At 38.1% G+C, this 26,883-nt stretch overlaps 4 protein-coding genes across 4 annotated transcripts; 2 read left to right on the top strand and 2 right to left on the bottom strand.

Moving 5' to 3' along the window:
* The first annotated feature begins 5,106 nt into the window (after positions 1 to 5,106).
* LOC147519561 (uncharacterized) lies at positions 5,107 to 6,199 on the top strand. Its single transcript, XM_086594869.1, has 2 exons — positions 5,107 to 5,738; positions 5,825 to 6,199. The coding sequence occupies exons 1-2, from the start codon at positions 5,283 to 5,285 to the stop codon at positions 5,849 to 5,851; spliced, it is 483 nt and encodes a 160-aa protein (XP_086450995.1). The 5' UTR covers positions 5,107 to 5,282; the 3' UTR covers positions 5,852 to 6,199.
* Positions 6,200 to 8,111: 1,912 nt separating this feature from the next.
* On the bottom strand, positions 8,112 to 11,163 carry LOC147519560 (BRI1 kinase inhibitor 1-like). Its single transcript, XM_086591141.1, has one exon. It carries the CDS (start codon positions 9,443 to 9,445, stop codon positions 8,651 to 8,653), a length of 795 nt encoding a protein of 264 aa, XP_086447267.1. The 5' UTR covers positions 9,446 to 11,163; the 3' UTR covers positions 8,112 to 8,650.
* Positions 11,164 to 14,872: 3,709 nt separating this feature from the next.
* LOC147519559 (ARP protein (REF)) lies at positions 14,873 to 23,123 on the top strand. The gene is made up of 17 exons (XM_086591139.1): positions 14,873 to 15,203; positions 15,272 to 15,453; positions 15,539 to 15,644; positions 15,748 to 15,824; positions 16,401 to 16,488; positions 17,964 to 18,153; positions 18,389 to 18,515; positions 18,652 to 18,732; positions 19,032 to 19,133; positions 19,315 to 19,410; positions 19,596 to 19,670; positions 20,171 to 20,290; positions 20,560 to 20,688; positions 21,243 to 21,320; positions 21,766 to 21,852; positions 22,632 to 22,718; positions 22,878 to 23,123. Exons 1-17 carry the CDS (start codon positions 14,978 to 14,980, stop codon positions 22,926 to 22,928), a joined length of 1,902 nt encoding a protein of 633 aa, XP_086447265.1. The 5' UTR covers positions 14,873 to 14,977; the 3' UTR covers positions 22,929 to 23,123.
* Positions 23,124 to 23,582: 459 nt separating this feature from the next.
* LOC147519558 (B3 domain-containing protein Os01g0234100-like) lies at positions 23,583 to 26,403 on the bottom strand. Its single transcript, XM_086591140.1, has 6 exons — positions 26,053 to 26,403; positions 25,759 to 25,790; positions 25,512 to 25,662; positions 25,214 to 25,420; positions 24,686 to 24,776; positions 23,583 to 24,569 (listed from the first exon to the last, which is right to left on the bottom strand). Exons 1-6 carry the CDS (start codon positions 26,368 to 26,370, stop codon positions 23,935 to 23,937), a joined length of 1,434 nt encoding a protein of 477 aa, XP_086447266.1. The 5' UTR covers positions 26,371 to 26,403; the 3' UTR covers positions 23,583 to 23,934.
* Positions 26,404 to 26,883: the final 480 nt, after the last annotated feature.

The raw sequence follows: 26,883 nt of genomic DNA, 5'->3' as shown, positions 1-26,883 counted from the left end.
CGAGGGTCGCTATCGGACCGGGTCTAGCATTGGGGTTCACATTTAATTTGTGGCAAGCGAGGTTAGAATCGATTCCGGCACATCGATATACCACCAAGCAAAACATCTTTATTCATAGATAAGAAATTTACAAGTTGTGATCCGAAAAGGGTCGAGGTTAGCCCCTACATACACAAACTTGGGGTCGCTTCTCGGTGCCAAGATTCACTCTTTTTTTCTGCCACCGGAGGCTTTTGATAAATTGATGGCGAAAATCGCTTAGCGACTCGCTATCGGAGGAGATCCGAACACCTGGTGGGACGACCTGACCGGTCGCTGAATGTGGAGCGACCTTCTCGGCAACGCTGCCAGGGGTCTCCACGACCTGGGGAGGGGGCCCTGGCTGCAAGCACATTGATGGAGCGGCTGCGGCGGACAATTGTGGCGGCTTGATATGAGCTGGGACGATCTCTGAAACTTTAACTGACAAAGGTACTGACGTTGGTTCGATGCTGGAGGTCCGAGGTCTCCGGGACATCGGGGACTCCTGGGAGCGCGGTGTATCGGCATCGAGAGAACTTCGCTTGTAAGAGCCCCCGCCGCTCGCTTTGGCGTTCGGGTTGACTTCGCGACTAAGTCACGTGCCATTGTGGTAGCCGAGGGATCCCAGATGGTGGGAAGCAATTCACGAGCGGTCGATTTTGATTTGACTTGGTACGCCTTCAAGTTGATTGCTTCAAGCTCCATCATGCCTCGAGGTCCCGGGAAACGGAGAACTTGATGTAAAGTAGATGGTACGGCCTGCGATCCGATGAATCCAATGTCCGAGGATGGCATTGTATGGCGACTTTGTCAAACGCAGAACCGAAAGTATTACAGTAATCTTATCCTCTCGAGATCCCACCGATACCGGGTAAGATAATGTCACCAATGGGGTCGGCCTCGAGCCATTGAACCCGTAAAGGGGGGCGATTAATCAACGAAACGGACTTGGGGAGGTTCATCTCTTGCATGGTGTGGTAAAATAAGATGTCACAGAACCGCCAGTGGTCGATCAGACGCCATTGATCGGCCCGGGGCCGCGATTTTGACATGAACGACCAATGCGTCATTATGAGGAAGGCGGACTTTACTTAAGTCGGCCTCGCGGAAAGTGATATCGCCAAGGCCGCGACTGAACCGCGGGCGGAGTCTGCCTTGAAGTAAAAAATGATAGACTTCCGAAGAGCCCAACCCGACGCCTTTTCTCGGGAAGAGGTCACGAAATCGTCCGAAAGGTAATCACATGAATAGTGCGAGCATTGTCACGATCGGACGAAGTTGCCTTCTCTCTCGTGACGAAGAACGATCACGAGCCGCCCTCTACCGCGGGAGGACGAAAGCCCGTACTCGGGTGGTGACGGGGAGGTGGAGATCGACTCACGCATTAACGACGAGCCCATCAACTTGTGACGCAGTCGCCATCGAATGCTAGTGTAATGTTTGATATAACCAGCTTCCACCAGTCTTGAGATAATGCTTGAGCCCCCAAAGATGCATCGGTTTCATGGCACTTTGCTTTATGAAATGCACAAAAGGTTTGCCAGTCGATCAACCGATGTTTGGTCGAAAAATGAGCCGCTTTTGATCTTATCCAAGATGTGATCGGGGAGCGAGCGAGAAAACTCTCTTATTGTTATCCGATCGGCACGAAGCCGCCGGTGCAAGCGACCGGCGCGCGCTTTGCTTTCCCCCGGGAACGATCCGAGACTTCGGCGACCTCGTGGCTCTCGCTAAACCATGGAGTTTTAAGGTTTCCTCGCAACTTGATGTATTTGTCGACGCCGAAGAGAGCTCTGACAAGTTGTCTCTGGCGTTCCTTCATCGACCTAGCTAGCTGGTAGGTCACCGTTTCGCAGACTCGGCAAGCATTAGAAAAGGCCGCTGTGGCGAAAAGATTCTTTCAAGCCACTTTCCATGCACGCCAGCTTCGCCCTTGAACCGGCCCTAGGAATTCTCGAATAGTTTCGCCCTCCTTGAATGATAATTGAAACAGAAATCAAGATCCGCCTTCTTCCTCACCGCCAGTTGGGCATCGGCCGGGCGAACAAATCGATGAAGTCGCTCGAGAGGTGTTGATAGAATCGGACTCGATTGAAAAGAACCATCGAGAGCCATCCTCGGAAATTTTTTTGAAATAATCTGCCAGCTGGAGATAATCGAACTTCGGGTGAAATGTAAAGTGCCGACTTTGAATATAGCGAGCCACATACGTCTTCGACCGATGCAGTCTTCGCCGTCGCATACATGGAAAGCGTGGCTTGATAAAGTCGCGGTGGAGAGGATTTGCCGAGGACCTCTCATGCGGTGAACGGAGATGCGCCGATACGCCTTAAGCATCTTGTGTACAATGCGTGTCGAGTCCTTCTTCGCAGCAGAGGTCCGCCAATCCTTTGGGACAACTCGTTAAGTTTCCGATTAACGCCATTGATGTTGTGTTCGGCTCCGTTGCCAACTTGTTTGTTATGGTAACTATCCACCGAAAGCACGTAGGTAGCATTTTCCTCCCCGAAAGCAAGGAAATGCTCTCATTCGTTACTCCTAACCGGTGAGCAAGGTTCAACTCGAGCTTCTATGCTAACCATGCTTCGTGGGTCGGAGAATTAGAGATGATCTCAAGTGGCTCTCCGATGTCGAAACCACGACGGGCGCCAATGTAAAGGGCGTTTTGGTTTCTCCTAATTACAATAAGGAAGAACGGGAAGGGTTTGGAATTTGATGTGACCGAGGTCGCCGGTGGAGCTTAATCACGTATCTTCTCTCGCTTTTCCTTTTTCCGGGAGAGAAGAATCGTCCGGACGAAGTTCCAAAAGAGGGTGGTATTTATAGAGTTTTGAGAGGAGATCCTTCCGACACGCGGTATTCTTTGTACAAATGTAGGGTGGAGATCGCGGATGAGTGTTGAATTGGATCACATTATGATTGGGGGTAGATCACGGTAGTCCCCATTTCCTGTTGAGATTACCACTAAGATTTTGGCAATCATTACCCCAATGGGACGGTTTCTATCCGCCGCTCAGATTTGGCGAAGTGTTAAATCGAGATATCTTCGTTCGCACCACCTACCGAAATTTGCTTTCAGGTCGGTCTTGAGGTCGCCTTGGATTCATCTATCTTTCGCAACAGTGTAATCAGCTAGAATTTCTCGGTCCGTCTTTGGAGGTCGATATCTTCAGTTCGCTTATGCTCCTCGCGAGTGCGATGCCCTATGAGGATATCGCTCCCCTACAATCCTTAATGAACTTTGTACTAGTAGTACTCTAGTAGCTCGTTAAACGAGAAGTTAAGACGTGCCAACTGCCAAGGCCTACATATCCACAGCGAACGGCCGATTTTTCTTCGGACTGGTGACCAAAAGAATGATTAGAGGACCTCATAAACTTCGCAAGGAACTTCTAAACCACCCAAATTGCAACTATAATTAATCCACAAAAATGCCACTTGTTCTCGTGAAAATAACAACTGATAAATAAAAACATTCGAATTGGGGTAAGGTGACTGATCATTGCAAATGAATCCGTACGGAGCAATCTGTAGTTGACTTGAAATACGCACTATGGGATATGGCATGCGCGCAGTCCAGATTTAAGATGCCAAATACAAAATGTTCATAAAAAGGCGGGTAAGACTAGCCAAGGCTAACGGGAAAAAAATTAGTTTCTTTCTTGCGATCTAACATTGAAGAACGAGACATGAATAGAAAAGAAAATGAACGCCGGCTGCAGATGTTGTTAGTTTAGTGAAAGAACATAAGCTTGCTAACAGTGTAGGAGACCGATTTAGAGACAGCAACCTTCCACGTACATTTTCGACATAAAATATATTGCCTCTTTTCTCCAAGCACTCCCACAGTGAAAAATATCCAAAATTTCCCTCCATTTCTCCAAAACCAGAGAGGATTGAAATTCTTGTAGACTTGTAGTTTTTGTCATATTAGGCTTAGTCAAGGCTCCAAAGTTTCATGGGAATCATTCATACGAGGACCTTGGAACAGTTGGAAGTCATGTGCTGGTACGTTAAAATTTTAATTACCGAAAGTTCATAGTTTGTCTCCTTTTTTCATGCACTTGCCATTTGCCAACATCACTACAGATTCAGTACTGTGAAAAAGTAGTGGAGATTCCAAGAATTTAGATAACTAGTGTGATCTCCGGTACGCTAACAAAGATTAAGAAAGTGAGGAATGAGGATGGTGAAAGACACATCACGTGGCCCCTTTGATCTATCGGCATCGCCAGCTCATTCACTGCTAATCACACTAGTAATTAAAAAGGTCAAAGCTCAGTCAACCAGGTGTTCTGCATTCTCCTTTACTGCTCTTCTTCCACACTGTCCTGTCTTTGAATCTCTCATCCATCTCCCACTTTGCATAAAACAAACAAAATATAGTCAAACTGTGCTTTGGGGCCATTTTTTACTCTGGTCAAACTTTGGGCTCACAATAGATATTCAAACCAAGATGACCATCGACCATTTAATATGTTTGCACTCCAGTTGCTTTCCATGCCAGCAATATAAAGATGGCACCCCACCACCACATCATCTTCCCCCACATTTTCCTATGTAAGAGCAATAGTACGGGTGTGCATAAGAATAGCAATATCTACCACCACTCGCTAATGATGATTCCAGCGTAATTGGCCGGTTACTACCCAATAGATTAAGACCCCACCTAAGTACAGTGGCTTTGTGGATGAACCAGAAAGACATACTAGTACGTACATCGATCGTGTACTTGCTTGGTCAACTATTCGAGTGTATATCCCCAACTTAATTATGGACTGATTTATGAAAATATTTTAAGCAAAAATATTGTAGAGAACTGTTACTTCATTAGTCTATTGGTGACATTTGTTAAAATAAAAGAACATCATTTTCACACAGCATACATTACATGCTCAAGACACAACAGCTAACTCGTACTAGTTTTACAGTTAGTCAGTTACAAACTTTACAACATTACAGTTAGTGCCTTTTACGAGCACTTGGACCTTTGGCGTTGAACGAGATCATGAGATATAATAGCGGTATAAAAGCAAGGTCACGAAGGGGGAAGGGTATATACTATATACATACATGATACATCACAGACTCCTTAACTATTAAATCTTCTTTAACACAAAAAGACAAGCTTCCACACAGCTTCGCATATATAAATAGAAACATGTGGGTTGTAACAGGGAGATAGGAGAGTAGATAAGTTTGGCTATTTTAGGCCTTTAGGGTTCGAATTTTATTATTATTATGTGCGTTTTGGACTGCTCATGGCATGTTTAGACATGTTCAACAATGAGCATCAGAATGGAAGATTGGCTCCAAGAATCTCCTTCTCCAATGATTTTGCTGATACCCAACAACAAATCATTAACCATGAAAAACGCACCCCTACCACTTCCACTTCTTCAGACTTCGAGTTCTCTGTTTCTAACTACAACATGATGGCTGCTGATGAACTTTTTTCAAAAGGAAGGCTGTTACCTTTTAAAGATAATTGCACTAACCAGTTCCAACCAAAGATGACTTTAAGAGAAGAACTACTTCATGATGAAGAAGAAGATCGAATGGCATCATCTTCGTCATCTTCAGGGAAGCCACCTAAGGGTCCAAGTAGATGGAAGGAGCTTTTGGGGTTGAAGAGAAACAACCACATTGTGTCTAAGAAAGCTGATAAGAGATCTATGGTTCATGAAGAAGAAGCACATACGAGCAAGAGTTCACAGGTATGGATAAGTAATAAGTTTCATCATATTTAATTACTTTTTTTTAGTGCTTCATAAAATTAGTCTAAGTGATTTTTTTTATGCAGGAAATGTTAACAGAAGAAGGGATATAAAAGACAATGCTGATGATGAAGGATTTGTAGAGAGACTACCATTTTTGTTGGGGGATCTGGGGTAAATTTGTGTTAATTTTGGATAAACGTTTAGGAGAGAATAGATAGGATATGTTCTGTTGTGGTTCAGGTTTAACTTTGATTCCATCTTTTCTGTAGGTGTTTAATTTCATCTGACCCTTTTTTAAAAAATCCAAAGTGTTTGACAGTATGAGTGTTTTATGTACAAAAGAAAAATGCCCGGCTTGCTTTCACTTTTCAGTGAGGGATCTCTAGGTACCTATCTATTTGAAACATTCTGATTACTGTTACTCTCATTTTCTGTTCATTGCACAGTGTTAGTGAAAATGCTCCTTGTTTTTTGTATTGGTTATTTGTGCACTTCATTGTTAATTTAAGACCGCCATAGTTGTGTCAAGTCTCCATTGTTAGTAGTTGTACTAGAAATAAGCTTGAACGCCTGAAGATAAATCTAAGGTGATGTTTCATTACTTCCCCAAGGTCGTCTATTAGGTCCGTGACAGTAATACTCTGAAGTCTGATTGTTTGAACTCTAAAGGAGGCAAAATCTCTTAACCAATAGTCCAAGGCCCAGCTCTTAGAAGACCCCACGGTTAGGGATTTACCCGTTTGACCAGCTGGGCTTCTTGGGCCTATTATAAATCAGCTGGACTCATTTTTGCACTTGGATTTCACTTTGCGCACTAGACCTAGAAAATGTTTGACAGGTTGTAGCCTCCGCCGCAGAGGGCCCATTCCAAAAATGGACTTCAGCCCCATTTAGTAGATGGACTCTGGCCCCAATTAGGAAATGGACTTTGTTGCTGATCAACGAGAGAATTAAGATATGACCAAAAAAAAAAGGTACTTCAGGAAAATGGATGTTCAATAAAATTGAATCATTTTTTTTTTTAACTGTTTCTGTAAAGAAGCTGACAACTGATTCTTCACTCACTATTTCACTAACTACCTTTCCACGTGTGGGAATTTAAAGTAGTTTGAACGGGGGACCTTTCTTAAAACCTAAGTTGTGCACGGCCTCATCATCACATAGTACATAATCTTACACTGGAGAAGCTGGCACTGTCATGCTTCTCTGTTGTGGAGTGTTTTATTCCTATTTGAAATTGTGATTAAGAGAACTAACAATAAATTAAATTTGATTTTCCCTTTGAAGAGGGTGACGAGCTACTCATTCCACCAATCTATCATTACCATCTCTTTATTCATGCAACTTAATGATTCAAGTTGTTAAGATATCAAACTATACCCAAAGAAGTTCATTCCATATCCTAACACTTTATTAGTGGAGTTAGTACTTGACTACTTGGTACATAATGAAACCCACCATATAGAATCATATCATATTCCTTCTTTTGTGTAAAAGTCATGCACTCACTACCACATAGAATTTCTTGCCTCTTTTTTCTGTATCACCTTTTCACTAGTGATTGTATGTCATTTACTTTGTTTTAGGCTTTTAGGCAATCTGTTTCACTTGAGCAATTTAAGGCCGGTTAATAAGTTCTATTTTTCGGTACTATTTCAAAATTAAACTAGGGAAGAATGTGATGGCGTGGACCCCTAGAGGGTAGTTTTTTTTTTTTTTGGTAAAGATAGTCTTTGTTAATTATTGATGCAATTTAGGTAATGCTCTGGATTTTAAGCAGACACGGGGAATACAAATGTGAAATGTGGTTTGATCCAACACACTTTATAGTAAATAAACACGTCAGCACTCAGCACACAGTTAGATGGCGACATAGACATGCCCATCGGTAAACTAAATGTCTCTTCTAAACTGCAATAACAAAACACTGATGTGGCGGCGAGTGGTGACTACACTTCTGGTTAGACCCCCACGGGGCCTAGATAGCTATAGGTATATATGGCATCACTATCCCTTTTTTTCTCGACAAACTATGGCATCACTATCACTCTATCAAAGTAATGGCTTTAATGATATTTGCTTGTTTAAAAAGGGAATGATATAGCCATATAGAATCATTCTCGCTTATTTTCCACATTCTAATAACCAGATGTGGAATTGTTTTACGTAAGATCATATATTGTTATTTGTTGTGTATCATTTTGATCCCTCAGTTTGATGTTTCTGTTAGAGGAAAAAAGTATATATGATGTGCATAAGGCAAAACCAATTGAAATCAGATACGTTTATGCGTATGCCAACAAAATTTCGTTGGCTGTGTTATTACCTGTTTGTTTTTTGCCATTGCCCATATGGTCTTATTGGCTTACATTTTTGTTAATTTCTCTTTGATTTATGCACATCTCCAAACATAACTGCAGGCCCCTACAACTGACAGAATTTTTCTGTAGGCTCCAAAAAGTTTGTAATGTAGAAAAGATTACAATTGTGAAATAAATACAAACCCACATCTTCATGTGAAAACAAGTAGATAAATCAAACTACATGCCATGCCAAACCCGATTTCAACTTCACGGAGCTTCACATACATGTTGGGAACCAGATCCTGCTGGGTAAAGCGTTTGGACCCTCCTCGTGCAATGAAATACATGCCGCTGGCCTGTACAATTAATTGGTGGCTCCCAAATACATTTCAAATGGGGTGACCGACAAATAGAGGAGGACTGTTCCAAATATCTCCTCCCTAGTATAGGTGATCTGTTCTTGCTCTACATGCTAAACACTGTATGTAGTTCCATAAACAGAAAACATAAGCAAGTATAGACTACAGAGTGTAGACCTAACAGTAACATTAATAAGAAGAAGAAATTTTCCAATTCTGATCCACGCACCAACACCTCATTCTAATCTTAGCTACCGAGTATCTCATTTTCAATAGCACTAGAGTTTTTGCAATGTGCAATAGCAGCTTGGATTGCAGTTTGCAACTCTTCCATGGAACTCTCACTTGTCTGACAGGTCATAAAACTGTCAATAGTAAGAAATTCAGTATTTGCTGGAGAAGTCTGCATAGTTGCAGGTGCTGATAACCCCCCTCTTCTTCCTAAGCATTGTTGCTTCTCTTTGAAACGTGCATTATCTATGAATGAACACGACCGGCTGCGTAATTGGTGATTTTCCCTCTTCTCTCCGTAGAACAACTTTGGTCGAATCTTCCTTAGATACCTCTTAAGAGTTTGACATAATTCAAGTCTCACTCTGTTCTTCTTCTCCTCTCTCCTTCCACCCACTTCAGATCCTTTCCGCCATTTTGTAAACCATAAAGAGGGTATATACTTCATTTTGATTCTTCCCTTTGTCGCGTTACTATGGATGTCGTTGGTAGTCGTACTAGCACTGATGTCGTCTTCGTTTTTACAATCTTGGGATACATCTCTAATAAGAAGATTGAAACTGTCTAAACGAGGAGACACAGGTTTATTTGGAGAAATGAGATGGAGTGGGAGGAGGTGTCCATGGAAGAAAATTTCGTCGGCTGGGGACAAATCAATTGCGAAAGAGTTGGTTATGTTTGGTCCTGTCGATGATGGATGGAGAGAAATTGTGAATGAAAATTCACGAGAAGGAGAAGATGAGGGTGATGTTATGGTAGATGATAAGTCTTCTTCTAGAGCCATATCATCTCTCTCATCTTGCTTGTCCATAGGCTCAAAAGAGTCCTCAGATTATATTTGAGGAGATAGGACTTGAAGATGAAGTTATTAGTTAGTTGGAACCTCTATACATTTATAGTTGAATTATTGCTAATCTGATATTATAATACTTTTAGAAAATGAAGAAAAGTAGTTTCCATCTCACAGAATTAATAGTATGTATGTAAAAGTTACCAATAGTTCTGCATTGTTTTTCTTTTACCATTTTTAGTCTTCTGATCATCCAAATTTTCGAGCTTGAGTGTCAAGTATGAATAGCTTATGACATGCCGAGATTTGATGTCGACAATTTCAACAAAAAGGATGACACGTGTAATATGCCGCATTCGGCATTAGTCTTTTCTTCCGGATAACGACACACGTCGACACACAGATACAAATATAGCACTAACAACGAGGACTCAAAAAAACATTTTCTTTTTGGCAATCAAAAAAAAAAAAAAAAAATGGAACTTAAAGCAGGACTATCAGCACTCATCACCGGTGTCTTTGCATCGTGAATCGGTAAAGCAATTAGTTTAGCACTAGCTTAAAAAAGGAATATATATAACAATCGTGGATTTCTCCAAGAGAGAGGGAAAGAAGTTGCTTCAGAGATTGCCAAGTTTCATCATAATACCAACTTAAATTTTCATCCACCAGCTATTTTCGTCAAATGTGAAGTCACTAATACAAGTAAGAGAATGTTTATTTCATTTATTTATGCTTATTATAAGATGAGGTAATAATTGGTAATGGTACAAGAGAAGTGGCGGGTGCTTTTGAGAAGCATTTGGAAACGTATGGAGGATTGGATATATGTATTAATTGTGTTGGTATAAGTACTCCTATATCATTTTATGATGATAGTCCTATGGCCAGGCTTACTATTATCCATTGTTTTGAAGAATTTGTTTTTTTTTCAATGGGTAGCTTTGTTTTTTGTTTTAACATATCCATATCCAATAACTAATACATATCATGATCCATTAACTAATCCATATCCATATCTATTAACTAATATATATCCATATCCAATAATTAATACATATCAATTAACTAATCTATTGTTTTTTAGAATTTGTTTTTTTTTCATCCCATGCGTACATTTGAAATAATGAAATAATGCGTAGCTTTGTTTTTTGTTTTAACATAACACATGAAAAGACAATTTTAATTTATATTAAATTAGAGAGCAGGCCAAATTCAGGGTTAGTTTGGTAAGAAGTCAAGGAATTATTTTTTAAATAGGGACTATTTTAAAAACTATGCTGATGTGGCTCATTATGAGCCTCCTGGGAGAAACGGATATTAATATAGGTAGGATGACATGCCGAGATTTGATATCGACAATTTCAACAAAAAGGATGACACGTGTAATATGCCGCATTCGGCGTTAGTCTTTTCTTCCGGATAACGACACACGTCGACACACAGATACAAATATAGCACTAACAACGAGGACTCAAAAAAACATTTTCTTTTTGGCAATCAAAAAAAAAAAAAAAAAAAAATGGAACTTAAAGCAGGACTATCAGCACTCATCACCGGTGCCGCATCGTGAATCGGTAAAGCAATTAGTTTAGCACTAGCAAAAAAAGGAATATATATAACAATCGTGGATTTCTCCGAAGAGAGAGGGAAAGAAGTTGCTTCAGAGATTGCCAAGTTTCATCATAATACCAACTTAAATTTTCATCCACTAGCTATTTTCGTCAAATGTGACGTCACTAATACAAGTAAGAGAATGTTTATTTCATTTATTTATGCTTATTATAAGATGAGGTAATAATTGGTAATGGTACAGGAGAAGTGGCGGCTGCTTTTGAGAAGCATTTGGAAACGTATGGAGGATTGGATATATGTATTAATTGTGCTGGTATAAGTACTCCTATATCATTTTATGATGATAGTCCTATGGCCAGGCTTACTATTATCCATTGTTTTGAAGAATTTGTTTTTTTTTTTCAATGGGTAGCTTTGTTTTTTGTTTTAACATATCCATATCCAATAACTAATACATATCATGATCCATTAACTAATCCATATCCATATCTATTAACTAATATATATCCATATCCAATAACTAATACATATCAATTAACTAATCTATTGTTTTTTAGAATTTGTTTTTTTTTCATCCCATGCGTACATTTGAAATAATGAAATAATGCGTAGCTTTGTTTTTTGTTTTAACATAACACATGAAAAAACAATTTTAATTTATATTAAATTAGAGAGCAGGCCAAATTCAGGGTTAGTTTGGTAAGAAGTCAAGTAATTATTTTTTAAATATGGACTATTTTAAAAACTATGCTGATGTGGCTCATTATGAGCCTCCTGGGAGAAACGGATATTAATATAGGTAGGATGACATGCCGAGATTTGATATCGACAATTTCAACAAAAAGGATGACACGCGGTAATAATATGCGCGATTAAGCGTTAGTCTTTTCTTCCGGATAACGACACACGTCGACACACAGATACAAATATAGCACTAACAACGAGGACTCAAAAAAACATTTTCTTTTTGGCAATCAAAAAAAAAAAAAATGGAACTTAAAGCAGGACTATCAGCACTCATCACCGGTCTTTGCATCGAGAATCGGTAAAGCAATTAGTTTAGCACTAGCGAAAAAAGGAATATATATAACAATCGTGGATTTCTCCGAAGAGAGAGGGAAAGAAGTTGCTTCAGAGATTGCCAAGTTTCATCATAATACCAACTTAAATTTTCATCCACCAGCTATTTTCGTCAAATGTGACGTCACTAATACAAGTAAGAGAATGTTTATTTCATTTATTTATGCTTATTATAAGATGAGGTAATAATTGGTAATGGTACAAGAGAAGTGGCGGCTGCTTTTGAGAAGCATTTGGAAACGTATGGAGGATTGGATATATGTATTAATTGTGTTGGTATAAGTACTCCTATATCATTTTATGATGATAGTCCTATGGCCAGGCTTACTATTATCCATTGTTTTGAAGAATTTGTTTTTTTTTTCAATGGGTAGCTTTGTTTTTTGTTTTAACATATCCATATCCAATAACTAATACATATCATGATCCATTAACTAATCCATATCCATATCTATTAACTAATATATATCCATATCCAATAACTAATACATATCAATTAACTAATCTATTGTTTTTTAGAATTTGTTTTTTTTTCATCCCATGCACATTTTGAAATAATGAAATAATGCGTAGCTTTGTTTTTTGTTTTAACATAACACATGAAAAAACAATTTTAATTTATATTAAATTAGAGAGCAGGCCAAATTCAGGGTTAGTTTGGTAAGAAGTCAAGTAATTATTTTTTAAATATGGACTATTTTAAAAACTATGCTGATGTGGCTCATTATGAGCCTCCTGGGAGAAACGGATATTAATATAGGTAGGATGACATGCCGAGATTTGATATCGACAATTTCAACAAAAAGGATGACACGTGTAATATGCCGCATTCGGCGTTAGTCTTTTCTTCCGGATAACGACACACGTCGACACACAGATACAAATATAGCACTAACAACGAGGACTCAAAAAAACATTTTCTTTTTGGCAATCAAAAAAAAAAAATGGAACTTAAAAGCGGGACTATCGGCACTCATCACCGGTGCCGCATCGTGAATCGGTAAAGCAATTAGTTTAGCACTAGCGAAAAAAGGAATATATATAACAATCGTGGATTTCTCCGAAGAGAGAGGGAAAGAAGTTGCTTCAGAGATTGCCAAGTTTCATCATAATACCAACTTAAATTTTCATCCACCAGCTATTTTCGTCAAATGTGACGTCACTAATACAAGTAAGAGAATGTTTATTTCATTTATTTATGCTTATTATAAGATGAGGTAATAATTGGTAATGGTACAGGAGAAGTGGCGGCTGCTTTTGAGAAGCATTTGGAAACGTATGGAGGATTGGATATATGTATTAATTGTGCTGGTATAAGTACTCCTATATCATTTTATGATGATAGTCCTATGGCCAGGCTTACTATTATCCATTGTTTTGAAGAATTTGTTTTTTTTTCAATGGGTAGCTTTGTTTTTTGTTTTAACATATCCATATCCAATAACTAATACATATCATGATCCATTAACTAATCTATATCCATATCTATTAACTAATATATATCCATATCCAATAATTAATACATATCAATTAACTAATCTATTGTTTTTTAGAATTTGTTTTTTTTTCATCCCATGCGTACATTTGAAATAATGAAATAATGCGTAGCTTTGTTTTTTGTTTTAACATAACACATGAAAAGACAATTTTAATTTATATTAAATTAGAGAGCAGGCCAAATTCAGGGTTAGTTTGGTAAGAAGTCAAGTAATTATTTTTTAAATATGGACTATTTTAAAAACTATGCTGATGTGGCTCATTATGAGCCTACTGGGAGAAACGGATATTAATATAGGATAATTAATACATATCAATTAACTAATCTATTGTTTTTTTTTCATCCCATGCGTACATTTGAAATAATGAAATAATGCGTAGCTTTGTTTTTTGTTTTAACATAACACATGAAAAGACAAATTTAATTTATATTAAATTAGAGAGCAGGCCAAATTCAGGGTTAGTTTGGTAAGAAGTCAAGTAATTATTTTTTAAATAGGGACTATTTTAAAAACTATGCTGATGTGGCTCATTATGAGCCTCCTGGGAGAAACGGATATTAATATAGGTAGGAATAAATGGGCTGGGCCGGGCTGGCCCGGCCCTCAAACAATGAAGCCCTCATGCTTTGAGGGTCATCCACCTACCCTCATTTACTTCGAGGTCCGGGTCGGTCCGGCCAATGCTTAAATCTTTAAGCCTTTACCCGCCCTCAACTCTCTCGAGAGGGGCTTGAAAGGCGGGCTTGAGGGCCAAACGTGAGGGCGGATACTTATGTTATACATTTGATTTACAAAATAAATTTAAAACATTAGTTAAAAATGATAAAATCGAATCTTGCACAATTAAACCTTCAAACTACTAAAAAAAATTTGTTAAAGTTGTATTAGTCAATTAAGATCAATTAAATTCATTTCATAAAATATTATAATAAAATTATAAGGTTGGCAAACTTAATAGATAAACATTTTTTTAAGTGATTTTTAGCATATTAATGTTTAAATGAAATATATTGTAAAATTTTTTATTAAAATATATGTAATAAATGTTGAGGGCCTAATGAGGGCCGGGCTTAAGGGAGGGCTTAAGTTTCGAAGTCTAGGCCCTTACCCTCCCCTCAAAGGCTTGAGGGCCGGGTCGGCCCAGCCCACGAATGTATGAAGGCCTCATTTTGAGGGCTTTTTCGGCTCATGGGCCGGGTCGGGGCGGGCGGGATAAGGGTTTGAGGGCCGGATGACATGCCGAGATTTGATATCGACAATTTCAACAAAAAGGATGACACGTGTAATATGCCGCATTCGGCGTTAGTCTTTTCTTCCGTAGACACACAGATACAAATATAGCACTAACAACCAGGACTCAAAAAAACATTTTCTTTTTGGCAATCAAAAAAAAAAAAAAATGGAACTTAAAGCAGGACTATCAGCACTCATCACTGGTGCTGCATCAGGAATCGGTAAAGCAATTAGTTTAGCACTAGCGAAAAAAGGAATATATATAACAATCGTGGATTTCTCCGAAGAGAGAGGGAAAGAAGTTGCTTCAGAGATTGCCAAGTTTCATCATAATACCAACTTAAATTTTCATCCACCAGCTATTTTCGTCAAATGTGACGTCACTAATACAAGTAAGAGAATGTTTATTTAATTTATTTATACTTATTATAAGATGAGGTAATAATTGGTAATGGTACAGGAGAAGTGGCGGCTGCTTTTGAGAAGCATTTGGAAACGTATGGAGGATTGGATATATGTATTAATTGTGCTGGTATAAGTACTCCTATATCATTTTATGATGATAAAACTGATGGTACTAGTTCTTGGAGACATGCTGTTAATGTTAACTTGGTTGCTGTTATTGACTGCACTCAGCGTGCGGTATGCGTCCCGTTTTTCTTATTACAAATTTATCAATGTATTAGACATTATATAAGCCATTTTCCGATTTTTGTTCCATGTGCAGATACAAGCCATGCTAGGGGGGAAGAAGCAGGGTGTGATTATAAACATGGCGTCTGCTTCGGGACTTTATCCGATGCTTCCAGACCCTATATACTCTGGCTCCAAAGGTGTGTTTTCTTTTATTTTGCTTAGTTGCTATTCACTTATGAATGCATACTTGTACTTTTTCTGCTGCCTGATGCGTTGTTCCTTGGTATGGTAATACCATAGGTGGTGTGGTGTTATTTACTAGATCACTTCTTCTGTACAAACGTCAAGGAATCCGTATCAATGTGCTCTGTCCTGAGGTAAAAGAAATGCTAAAACCTTTGACATTTTAAAGTGAGAAAAGGATGTTATGTTTGTTCTTAAGAAATGCCTTTTTACGAGTGAAATCAGTTTCTGGTCAACTCCTTCACTTTTCATTTTAAATTTGTATTCAACTTATAGGAATTGAATTCTGGTTCAGTATAATCAGCAAGCTATTGTGTAAATAATAGTATCTCTTCTGCTTCTTATCTGTTGCTAGCAATGAGCCTCTGTTTTGTAATTGTTTGAGTTTCACACAATCTAATTACTCCATCTGTCGTTATCTTTCTTTGTTGGATACCAGAAATGTTTACATATGACCTTTTTCTGAAACTCAAGATGCGTACTTCAATTGTTTACATATGCTATAATGACATTGTTGTGGCATGTGCTCTCATTTTTTTCATCTACTTTTCAAATACATACCAAACAGATTTTACATACTAGAGCTATGCTACACATTTGTCTTGATAGGCATTAATTATTACCCTACTTTGATCCCCCTTCTCCTCCCAAATCATCTTTATAAGTTGAATAATAAATGATCTAAACTAATTTTCCATTGGAAAATGCAGTTTGTTCAGACTGACCTAGCAGAAAAGGTGGATCCTAAATTTATCAACATGATGGGTGGCTACATATCTATGGAAATGGTTGTTAATGGTATGTACTATTACATATATGCACTTCAACATAATTTTCAATATCTTTCAAAGTATATTCCTGTCTTGTTCTTCGGAAGATTTTTTTTGAACTCATGAAATACATTTCTTTCCACCAACTAATTTAGTCATTTTGAAGTGATCTGCTCCAAGTCATTGCCCTTTCACTGATTCTAGGTGTCGACACTAACTAGCTTGCAGTTACTATTTTGAAAAGAAGGTAGACGCGTATACGAAACTTTCAGTTGTATCCACTTCTTATATACTTACCCAGTAATCCGTCTCTATTGTGGATAGAAAGCATCCGTTTACCGATCATTAGTTAGTGAATCCAAAAAGAATGTCATACTACTGCAAAAAAGCTGGGTAGATATCCAACTATTTGACCTGGGACTTTCTTATTATATTGAGGTGGTATTGAATAGTTATACTAGCCCTGCTAATCCGAGATTGTTTTTAGTTTGAATCTGCCAGTCTTTATGAAAGCATTTTTCATTCATTGTATAAAGGTATCAGTTTGTGTGTGGCTGCAAACAGGTGGCTTCGAACAGGGGCTTTCCTGCTGTGTGGTACAATAAACACATAGAGTTGAATAACTAGAGTTAATTGACAATCAAGGAGGTAAATTCACTTTGGTCTAACCTGAATTTGCTACCCAAAGTCCTAGTCGTATGCACAGTTCTTTTTTCAGAGTATAAAAATGACAGTCTATAACTAATTAAAATCTTTCAGAGTGGTCCTACTAATTTTATTTTTGTTCATCCTTAAATTGCTCCAAACAGCTATGTTTTTCAGAGTGGTCCTACTAATTTGATTTTTGTTCATCCAAAAAATTGCTCCAAACAGCTATATGGTTATATCTCAGTGCAGTGGGACTAAGACTGACACCTTTTCCATTACTGTTGCTTTTGTATGGTTTTTCCTTTTTATGTGGAAGTTCTCCTACGCATAAGCTGACAACCTTCACTCAGTATTAAATCTTCTCAATAGTACCTAATACCGTGTAATATAAAACCAGACGCATAATGGCGTCTTATTTATCTTATCCATGCTCCTGACGTGACTTGTAACTGCTCTTTCAGGACCTTTATAGTCATTTCATTGTTGTCTCTGGTAGTAGCCAAATGTGTTTCCAGAGAGTACTGTTTGTAATCATTTTTCTTTGGTCTCTTGACATTTTGGTGATGCTTGTATTTCTGTAATTCATGGTATTCTGAGGAAAAAGAAGAGAAGAATCTCAGATACCATAGGCAGATGTAGCGCTGTTGGTCTTAACCAGGCTGTTACCCTCCTATCTAACAATTGGTGTTACTTATATTTGGGAAAAAGTACAGTTGCATAAAGAATTTCTGGGTGATGCTCATGTGCAGAGTTCGATATTAATTACCCATTTTAATATTTTCATCCCTATCTCTATAAAAGAGTTGAATTGGTGATAACTGGATTTGTGGATACGTTTGCTCCTAATTTGTCTAGGTGCTTTTGAGCTTATACAAGATGAGCGTAGAGCTGGTGCATGTTTATGGATCACGAACCGCAGAGGCATGGAGTATTGGCCTACACCAACAGAAGAAGCCAAGTACCGAACTAAACAGCCAAATGCAAGAAAAGTATACTCAAACATAGAAAAATCTTATATTCAAATCCCTCAGAGTTATGAGAAGACGTAAGTAAAACCACTGAACCTTGTTTGCTTTGTCCAACTTTATCTTTTCTCTTTCTAAAGTCTCATCATATTGTTCGCGACATACTATCCGTAGAGGCTTAATTATGATCGGTTAGTTAAGCATGGCACTTTAGTCTAGAATCTGCTTCATGCCACTGATATTTCGTTTCAACTTTTGGCTTCAGTCCATTTACGGCAAGGTTGATTGTTGACTTATTTTGGTTTTGCTGGTTAGGGTTGTTCACACTCTGAGCCACAATTTTCGAAGTGCAACTAGCATTGTGCGCACTTCGTTAAAATTACCGATCGAACCACATCATGTCCTTGTCAAAGTCATTTATGCTGGTGTAAATGCTAGTGATGTAAGTTTCTTGATTCCTACCTCATGGTACATATTATTCTTTATTGACATTGGCCCATGATTTTAATTTTTGTTTTCGTTCTAAGGTATTTGGCTTCTAAAATGATTCTTTTTCTTATTAACATAAATATGTGTAGGTAAATTTCAGCTCCGGTCGTTATTTTGGTGGCAGTGACCAAGAACTGTCCTCGCGTCTACCATTTGATGCTGGTTTTGAGGTGTTGTATAGTGTTAAAACCATGTATTTCTAGCTAAAGCAATAATATTAGATACCCAATGGTTAGTCTTATGGAACTGGTGAGCTTGGTTCTCAAATACAACCACGAAAGCAATCAAGAACTTCAAGTGCATACTCTGTTTATTTATCTTATAAAAAAAAAAAAAACATTGTATATACAGCTTGAGGGTTTTGCATTCAGTATTACACACTCAGGAAAGTTTTTTTTTAGAGTATTACACACTTCTGTTAGTTTTAATAGGTGCTTCAGTTGATGAGTTGAAATGATGCATTTTGCAGGCTGTGGGACTGATTGCTGCATTAGGTGATTCAGTTACTGACTTGAAAGTAGGAATCCCTGCCGCGATTATGACTTTTGGAAGTTATTCCGAATTCATGATGGTACACCCTTTTTTTTTCTGGTCAATGAAAAGGATATCATACTTGTTTTTAGAAAAATTAACGAATAAATCACTTTAGCTGCTGTGTTGTAGTTTACCATCTAATAGCTTCTAATTTCGAGTTGGTGTCAATTTTGTAGAATTATACATTTTCATATAACATCTTGTACGTTTTTTTTTAGGTTCCTTCAAAATATGTTCTACCTGTCCCTAAACCAGAACCAGAGGTAGTGGCCATGCTTACTTCAGGACTTACAGCGTCAATCGCATTGGAAGAGGTTTGTAACCTTAGCATCCTTCAAAAACTTCTTTAAAAGTAAAAGTTTGCACCTAGACATGGATACAGAGTGGTATCCTATCGTTCCTAGTTCGTCTCTTTTCATCCTCCTCTCTTTCTGGTAACACATTTTATTTTAAGTATCACATTCTTTTGATCATGTAGATTTACTTATTGAACTTGTAGGCAGCACATATGCAATCTGGGAAGGTAGTTCTAGTTACTGCTGCTGCAGGGGGAACTGGGCAATTTGCTGTCCAGGTATGTCACTGAGTATGTAGTTTTTTGCGGGTTGGTCAAATTCTCCTCTTACATCTCTCCCAATTTCATTTGGAAGTGGTTATAATTTAACATATTGCAAGAAAAAAATTAGGTTGACAGTGTTGAAAAATTGTACGATTTGAATTGCATTGAATAGAATAGCAGGGCAGTCGATCTAAATCGCAAGGTAGCATCAAATGGCATGGGAAAATTTGTCTGAACATTGAAAATCCCGCACTAATTGCACCTCAAAAACTAGGGTCTCTTGCTGGGATCTGAAGGACAAAAGTGCCGTTTGCTATCACTCTTGGTCATCTTGATGGAGACTGCCCTTATTTTTTTAAACTATATATATGGTGAAAGACAGTTTTCGCTCTTCTCTTACTTTGTGAGAGTTATTTATTTACGAGACATTTCCTGATGATGTCTAGAGGGCCAAATAGTTTTGTTTGTTAGCGTTATGATGAAATGTTTGTAACTCCAAGCTGTTGCTTGTACAGCTTGCTAAGTTAGCTGGAAATAAAGTGGTTGCAACATGTGGAGGTGAGGAGAAGGCTTCACTACTGAAAGATCTGGGAGTTGATCGTGTCATAGATTATAAAGCTGAAAATATTAAATCTGTAAGTCTATCTTAAATTTATTTCTTTTTTTGGTAGTTAAGCTTGGTAAGTCTGTCAGATACAGAATTCATTGGTGCTGAGCAGAAACTCAATCAGACTTGCACTCTACCATTGACTTAGGCTGAGGAAATCTTGTAGCTATATTATTCTTGAAATCCATTGAAGAAATTAAATGAAGAATAACAGTAGAGATATATGCCCATGTCTGTAATTATTTACAATGTAGATATATCACAATCTTGTTTATTTACGTCTTTCATTTTTTCCAGGTTCTAAGAAAGGAATTTCCTAAAGGTGTTGATATTGTATATGAATCTGTTGGTGGTGAGATGTTTGATTTGTGCTTCAATGCACTAGCGGTCTATGGGCGCTTCGTTGTAATTGGAATGATTTCTCAGGTAATTTTTATTTGTCCAATCGTGTTAATAGTTTGTGCGAATTTCTTATTCGGATATAATGATTAAAAAAAAAAATCCCCAACTTTTCACTGGTAGCATTGGTGCAAATCAGTGTTTACATATTGCATAGGTTTAAAAGAATGTCTCAAGTATCACTGCTTTCGAAATTTCTAGACATGTTTGAAGTATCTATGCCTTTTGAATGGTTGGAATGGTTGTAAAGATTCAAGTGAATTTGTGAACCAATTTTGCTAGATTTGGTTGAAACTTGAAAATGGAGACAATGTTTGCATCTCTCACTCCCAATGTTGTTTAATAAAAGGTCCTCTGTTACATGTTGCATTTGAACATACCTTGAGCTATTTTGTGCTTACTGGGCACTCAATAGTGAGATTTGTGATAGTTTGTCCTATTTACTTCACTTAATTACATCTACATGGAACTGGAAGCATCTAAATATGTTTGTTACCATCCTTTTTTATTATGTGATCTCCTTAATATTTATGGAACAAGTTGCATATTCCTAGCACTGATTTATTGCAGTCTGGGTACAGTATCAAGGAGAGCATGGATGGAAGCCTTTGAATTATACTGGACTGTGTGAAAAGATTTTAGCAAAAAGCCAAACTGTGGTATGTATAGGCCAGTGGACTCGAAGAATTATTATCATTTTATTGCTTTTCAAGATGGAATCTACACTTGGTTTTTTACATCATTTGCTATATTTTATTTTCTTGAAATACCTTGGTTTTGAATTCCATAGGTTCTGATGTGGTTTCGGAAAGAATTATCAGGATTTAGTTGGATAATCCGATAGAATCATTTTGATGTGGACCTTGGTCCAACTCAATAACCCATTCTAAGCCCTTCCAAAAGGGCAAATAGGCCTAAAAAATCAGTATAGGGCATCCACCCCTTCCACCTTATAAAATAAGGCTTAGGAATGCAGTACACCAGTTTTATTTTAGTATATACATGTGTATTATGTTAGTTTGTTAGAAGGCATGTAACATATCTTACAACAATCTTGGTTATCTTTGTGTATAAACTGTTCTAAGAACATCTTGCTATATTCAGGCTGGTTTTTTCCTGGTCCAGTACAGTTACTTGTGGCAACAACATTTGGACAGGCTATTTCAGCTGTACTCCTCTAAAAAGCTCAAGGTAACATGTGAGACTTAAAAGCATGTACTTTACGTATCTCTATATGTGTTATTTGTTCACTATTTTCTATTGTTATGAAACAAAATACATTGCAATTGACAGAATTAAGTGGCGGAAACTGTGACTGCATTGAGGTGAGTGAATGCTTCTTATAGGGTGACAGGAAGGCCAATAAAAAGTAAATCAATTGTCAAGAAGGTTCTGACCACGCATATTGGCAGAATATGTAGGTCTATATCAAATAGTATACGACATTGCCAGCCTTTGTGTGCAAGATAACGAACCTATTAGAGGAATATCCTAATTATGGGCGAGTACACTGATATTGGATATACGTTACTTTTGTGGCCTGCGGACTTTTGTTGCTATACGTGGATTAGAAACCTTGGGATGAGCATGATAAGCTCTTATAAATTTTTTTAAAAAGTGTTATGCATGTCATGTCATGAAATAGGGTTTAGAACGTTTGCTCTTGGCATTGTTATAGACCTTTTTGAGGAATAGGCTTCATATGTGTTGTCCCACACCCACACCCAAAACTCCCCTCCCACCAAAGAAGAAAAAAATAAACAAAAACCAATCTGGGATTTGAGGTGTATGCTATTACCCATATAAAAGGTAGGGGCTTGCCTAAACCCCCGTCATGGACGTCGCGGAAAACACAACAAAATGGAGGAAAAAATAAGGGAAAACAAGTCGTATTCTATTGAATGAAAATTATACACAGTTTTTACTTTTCCTGCAAGTCACTTTCATACTTTTTTCTGCCCTTGTGATAGGTTAATGTGGACCCAAAGAAATTTGTTGGTCTTGGGTCCGTTGCAGATGCGGTTGAGTATCTTCATTCTGGTAAAAGTGTTGGCAAGGTACGAATTGTTGTTTTCTTTTACTTTTTCCTCCTGCTGGACAGGAACTTTTAGGTTTTTCTCTTATACTCATCATGATCCTTTGCAACGTTAGGTTATTTCTACATTTGCACCCTTGCTTGCCCCTAGTAACTTACCAACCGTTTAAAACTCTTGCAGGTGGTTGTTTGCATTGATCCAACCTTCAATCACCAGATGTCAAAAATATGACTATAGGATTTTAAGTATATCGAAGAACTGCATTTTGACATTTCTTGCAGTAAAAATAACAAGTTCAAAGAAGCTGTTTTTTGTAATAAGCCACTTGGTCGTCAATAATGAAAATTTTCATGTATGATGATTCAGTGTAAATTTACGAAAATTGTTATAAATGGTATTTATGAAAAGAATATTTGACGCAAACAATATTTATGTCTATAATTGAAAAGGTGGAATACCATACCAGACAATCTGGTATCTTAATATGTCGTGTGCCGTGTGCGCAAGTGTGAAATACGGTTGACCCAATTCTAATGAATCCTGGTGCTTGCCTCAATTTTGCTTCGTGTGCCTAAAAGGTGTGTTATGTCCGTCTGACAGTCTATCACTACATATGCGAGTTCTACCCACACAGAGGCGACTTTCTTTGCTGCATTCGAGAGTCTCGGCTGGTTGTACACTTGTATAATTAAAATACACTCCGATGATTGACTCACTGGGATTCTTGAAGCATCAAAGGACGCGTTTTAAAAACCACTGGAGGCTAAGGTCATGAAATTATCATTGCATGGCATTTTCCCCAGCACTGACTCGATTTCCACCTTCAGACCATAACTGGAAAAATGGACTCTAATAGGCTAATGGGGTTATGGAATATTCACAACAAGTCAAACTGGTTGATGTATTACAGAGGCAAGAAGGATTTAGCCGAGAACATGAACAAAGATAAAGAGCCCACTGACAACTACCTATCAATATTACACTTACGCTTCGTGTGTGAGAGGTTTACATACAAAAGGGAAAGACTCCATATTAGGAGTGTCTCCTGCACTTGACATACTATAAAGCATATACACTTCCAGTCAAGCTTGCAAAAACTGTAAAACTCATGTTACCATCATACCATGCCAAGAAAACCACCAGTTTGCTATAGCTTCAACGTGAAACTTCACTTCACAACTCTTGGCCTTTACCTTCAGAGTTTCCCTATACGTCCAAAACCTTGTAATATTTCACTTTAACTATTAAATATTGGACTTTGTTGTTGAGTTTGTCGTATTAAAGCTTGGTCACACCTCTTGGCATCAATTGCCTGTTTTGATTCATAAGCAAGCCTGACAAGTCGCTGCAAACGAGAACGTAGGAAGCCAACATTCATGCCTAACTGCTCAAATGCCATCAAACTCCTATCCCATATGGAGAACTCCTCGTGTGGAGTGGTAAGCTTGCCAGCTGCAATGGCATCTGCAATATTGACAGTTTCAGAAATGATTCCTGCAACTAGCTTACTGCCGATAACCTTGGGGAGATGGTCGTGAAGAAAAGCATTCTGACTGCAGCATAGCTCATAGTACTTAGCCTTAATGTACTTATTGATGTCCGAATCCATAACTAAACCATTCACGACAATAGTGAAACTGTCTAGATGTTTTAATTCTTTGAGTTCAACAATGGATTCTAGCAACTTGATGGGTTCCCCGACTCCTGAGTCCACCTCTTCACTGACATTTCCAGTCTGATCTGTGGGCAAGGCAAGATCCAAACAAGTCGCTGAAGGACTGGAGCTTCTGGAACTACCTTTATTACATATAGGCAATGGAACACATCTTGGGGGCTTTCTTGAAAATGTCTTACTAGTGACAGGGTCCTTACCTGCATTTCCATCTCGAAGCACTAAGCAAGGTCCTTCTAGAATCTCATTTGAAAGAAAATAATGGAACACAACATATAGAAGCCAAAGAGGGGAAAAAGAAGAAGAAGTGTTAAACCTAGATCGCTCTGTTTTGCACGAGCATCCAAATCTAGAAAGACGAGTGCGCCATCAACGTCAGCAAAGTCATGGGCCCTGATTATGTATACCTGTCAAATTCAAGTAGGAAAGTAGGAACCATCATCTTATTATAATTTGATTACAATACCATTTACGATTAGAAGAACTAAGATTGATAGCAGTGACTAACACGAATCCGAAAAAGATACGTACTGATGAAGGATAAAATATGACTACGGTTTCATGTTTGCAACTATTCGTAGAACTCTGAACGGATATAGTAAGATTCTTAAGCACTACCATTCTTTATGTTCACCAAAAATGCAGCTCAGACAGGTATATAGTCATAAGAGAAACTTCACGCATGATAGTCATAACACATTATGGATATGGCCATTCATCAGTGAAAATGTGCATTGATCTCTATTCGAGAAAGAATGTACCAACGTGAACTCCCATCATTTCAGAAACGATGATTTCCTCCCACAAAAATAGCATCTAAGTGGTCTAAAATTTTGACATTCACCTTGAATTTAGTGGCCATTATTAACTGGAAAACCAACACATCTCCCTCAACTAAATTGTGTAACAATGAGAAACCTCTCCATCCACCACTGAGCCCGGTTTTTCTAGCAAGAAATTTGACTGGGTACTGTTCTCCATTCTCAGCTACCAAAGTAATCGTCTCGTCCTCCTGTGGAAGGTATGATTTGCAGAACTTCAGAGGAATCCCCTGTCAAAACAATCAGCATTCAGCAAGTTGGAACATAGTCTTGAAATCAAATAAGACTACAATTTTCAGTATAGTTTCTCTCCGCACTTACCAGCCAGAAGCAACTAGAAACATGTGAATGGAGCATATTCTTCACAAAGTTAGGGAACTGAGGATCTAGATTGACTTGAACTTCTTGCGCTCGTTTCAGAGCACTTGATCGGATTTCATTAACACTGTTCTCAGGTTGCTTCCTCTTGTGCCTACGGAATACGGATAACACAACTTAGACTGTGCTAGGTTCATGCAAAATAAAAGTGTGGTACTGAACAAAAGGTGATGCCAAGACATGAACTGACCTTATAATCTCTTTGGTTTGATCAGCATCTACCTATTGGAAAACGAGTTATTCAGCCAAAAAAGTAGCGTTAAACACAAACATTCTTATGCGAGAAACTCTTGGGACTCTTTGAGACTATGTTTAATTATGCAGGGATACATGGGGCTCGCGCATAAGGCGCAGAGACAACCGATGTTAAAATGTTTTAGTACCAAAATAAAACAAGTTATAGTTGAGTCTATAAGCAGATTTGCGCTAACACAACCAAAAAGCAAAATGAAGTAATATACAACAAGAAGATGAAAATAGGCACCTTGGGCGTCTGAGAAAAGTGAATGAGATCAGTCAACGAAGAAACATCAATACTACTGATGCTGTCTTCTTTTGCCATTTTTGAACACAGAATAAGTTTTGAGCTTTGATCAGTGCGTATGTGTCTGTTTTTGAGAAGTTGAAAGGGTTTTGAGGAAGTCGACCGTTTAAAACCCATCATCGTAGTAGTGTGTATAAGTTTGACACCTCGGTAATCTATAAATGTATTCTCAAAATTCAAATTTCTGGAACGGGAATTTACGTTGGAGTGCGGACCGTAACCCTGTTTTTTAAGGCACAAATGCACACTAGTCGCCATTTACGGACCCACTCATTCTATATCAATAATTCTACAGTGACAGTCTTGACCCAGAAAATTGACACATTTATCTGATATAGTGATGTGGCAGAAGATATATTTATCTTATAGTCCGGCTACACAGTAACCAGTTACTGGGATCAAATTCCAGCAACCATTACAAATTGCGGTTGGATTGTCTCAGTTACGGATCTCGGCACACACAGACAAATCTCGGATCTAAATCAACGGTGACTTGTAACGGTTGTTGGGATTTGATCCCAATAACCGGTTACTGGAAAGCCGAATCCTTTATCTGATACAGTAATATAGCACGATAATGCAAGACATGTATCATCGTCCATATCACTGTATCACATAAATGTGTTAATTTTTTGTGTCAGTGTAGTAGCACTCCATTTTATATAGCAAAATAGCCATCCACAACAGGTATATTGTTGGTAGCAGCAGGTGCTGATTAGCAAAGTTGGTAAAACTTTTGGATGCTAATACTAGATGCCAGCATCAAAGAGT

The sequence above is a fragment of the Coptis chinensis genome, chromosome 2 (genome assembly GCF_015680905.1).
Source record: "Coptis chinensis isolate HL-2020 chromosome 2, ASM1568090v1, whole genome shotgun sequence".
Taxonomy (NCBI): domain Eukaryota; kingdom Viridiplantae; phylum Streptophyta; class Magnoliopsida; order Ranunculales; family Ranunculaceae; genus Coptis; species Coptis chinensis.
The sequence above is the reverse complement of the archived record's forward strand: the minus strand, read 5'-3'. Positions and strand labels throughout refer to the sequence as shown.

Coding starts and splice junctions, on each gene's coding strand:
- LOC147519561 (XM_086594869.1), top strand. CDS start 5,283: ATGGCATGTTTAGACATGTTCAACAATGAGCATCAGAATGGAAGATTG. Junction 5,739..5,824: donor ATACGAGCAAGAGTTCACAG/GTATGGATAAGT, acceptor TTTTTTATGCAG/GAAATGTTAACAGAAGAAGG.
- LOC147519560 (XM_086591141.1), bottom strand. CDS start 9,445: ATGGACAAGCAAGATGAGAGAGATGATATGGCTCTAGAAGAAGACTTA.
- LOC147519559 (XM_086591139.1), top strand. CDS start 14,978: ATGGAACTTAAAGCAGGACTATCAGCACTCATCACTGGTGCTGCATCA. Junction 19,411..19,595: donor CGTCAATCGCATTGGAAGAG/GTTTGTAACCTT, acceptor TTGAACTTGTAG/GCAGCACATATGCAATCTGG. Junction 21,321..21,765: donor TAGCAAAAAGCCAAACTGTG/GTATGTATAGGC, acceptor TGCTATATTCAG/GCTGGTTTTTTCCTGGTCCA.
- LOC147519558 (XM_086591140.1), bottom strand. CDS start 26,370: ATGGCGACTAGTGTGCATTTGTGCCTTAAAAAACAGGGTTACGGTCCG. Junction 24,777..25,213: donor TAATGGCCACTAAATTCAAG/GTGAATGTCAAA, acceptor TGAATTTGACAG/GTATACATAATCAGGGCCCA. Junction 24,570..24,685: donor TGCAAAACAGAGCGATCTAG/GTTTAACACTTC, acceptor ATGGAAATGCAG/GTAAGGACCCTGTCACTAGT.